The sequence below is a fragment of the Penaeus monodon genome, chromosome 34 (assembly GCF_015228065.2).
Source record: "Penaeus monodon isolate SGIC_2016 chromosome 34, NSTDA_Pmon_1, whole genome shotgun sequence".
Classification (NCBI taxonomy): Eukaryota; Metazoa; Arthropoda; class Malacostraca; order Decapoda; family Penaeidae; genus Penaeus; species Penaeus monodon.
The window spans coordinates 11803112-11803602 of NC_051419.1; the positions used below are offsets into that span (position 1 = coordinate 11803112).

The 491-nt window shown below is 30.3% G+C and overlaps 1 protein-coding gene across 1 annotated transcript in view; it reads right to left on the reverse strand.

Moving 5' to 3' along the window:
* LOC119594582 (threonine synthase-like 2) overlaps positions 1-209 on the reverse strand; it is a 2761-nt gene extending 2552 nt beyond the window's left edge. The window contains exon 1 of the mRNA XM_037943619.1: positions 60-209. Within this exon, the coding sequence (XP_037799547.1) occupies positions 60-136 (77 nt within the window). The 5' untranslated portion in view covers positions 137-209. The remainder of the gene's footprint in view (positions 1-59) is intronic.
* Between the last annotated feature and the right edge of the window lie 282 nt (positions 210-491).

Below are 491 nucleotides of genomic sequence, written 5' to 3' on the forward strand. Positions count from 1 at the left end.
GTGCCAAGTGAGTCATTATAAAGCAAAATACCAAATGAGTAGTTTTAATGAGTGGTAACCTTATGTAATGGTATGCTGCTGCAGTTGCTGTGTGTGGACACAGGATGTAGTTATGTTCTTTGTAAACCTTCTTCATTACTTCTGTTATCTGGGAGTCATCAAGTACAAGTGTATCTGCAAGACAATAAAAAATAAGGATATGAAACACTTATGTATATGAAATAAACACCTAAATACACATCATACAAGTAATAGTGATTTTACTTCCTCTTTTCCATATGCAATATCGATATCTAGTACAATATTTTCATTCTTAACCCTCTGATGTCAAGTAGTCAGTTGGACTAATCACTTACTTTGATGCAGTGTATATATATTTTTTTCCAATTACATTTTCCTTTCTTTTTTCTTTTAATGAATTCATAGAAAATATTTGTACATTCAAATTGTCTTATACCAACAATTGATATTTCCAATGTTTTGAAAATCAG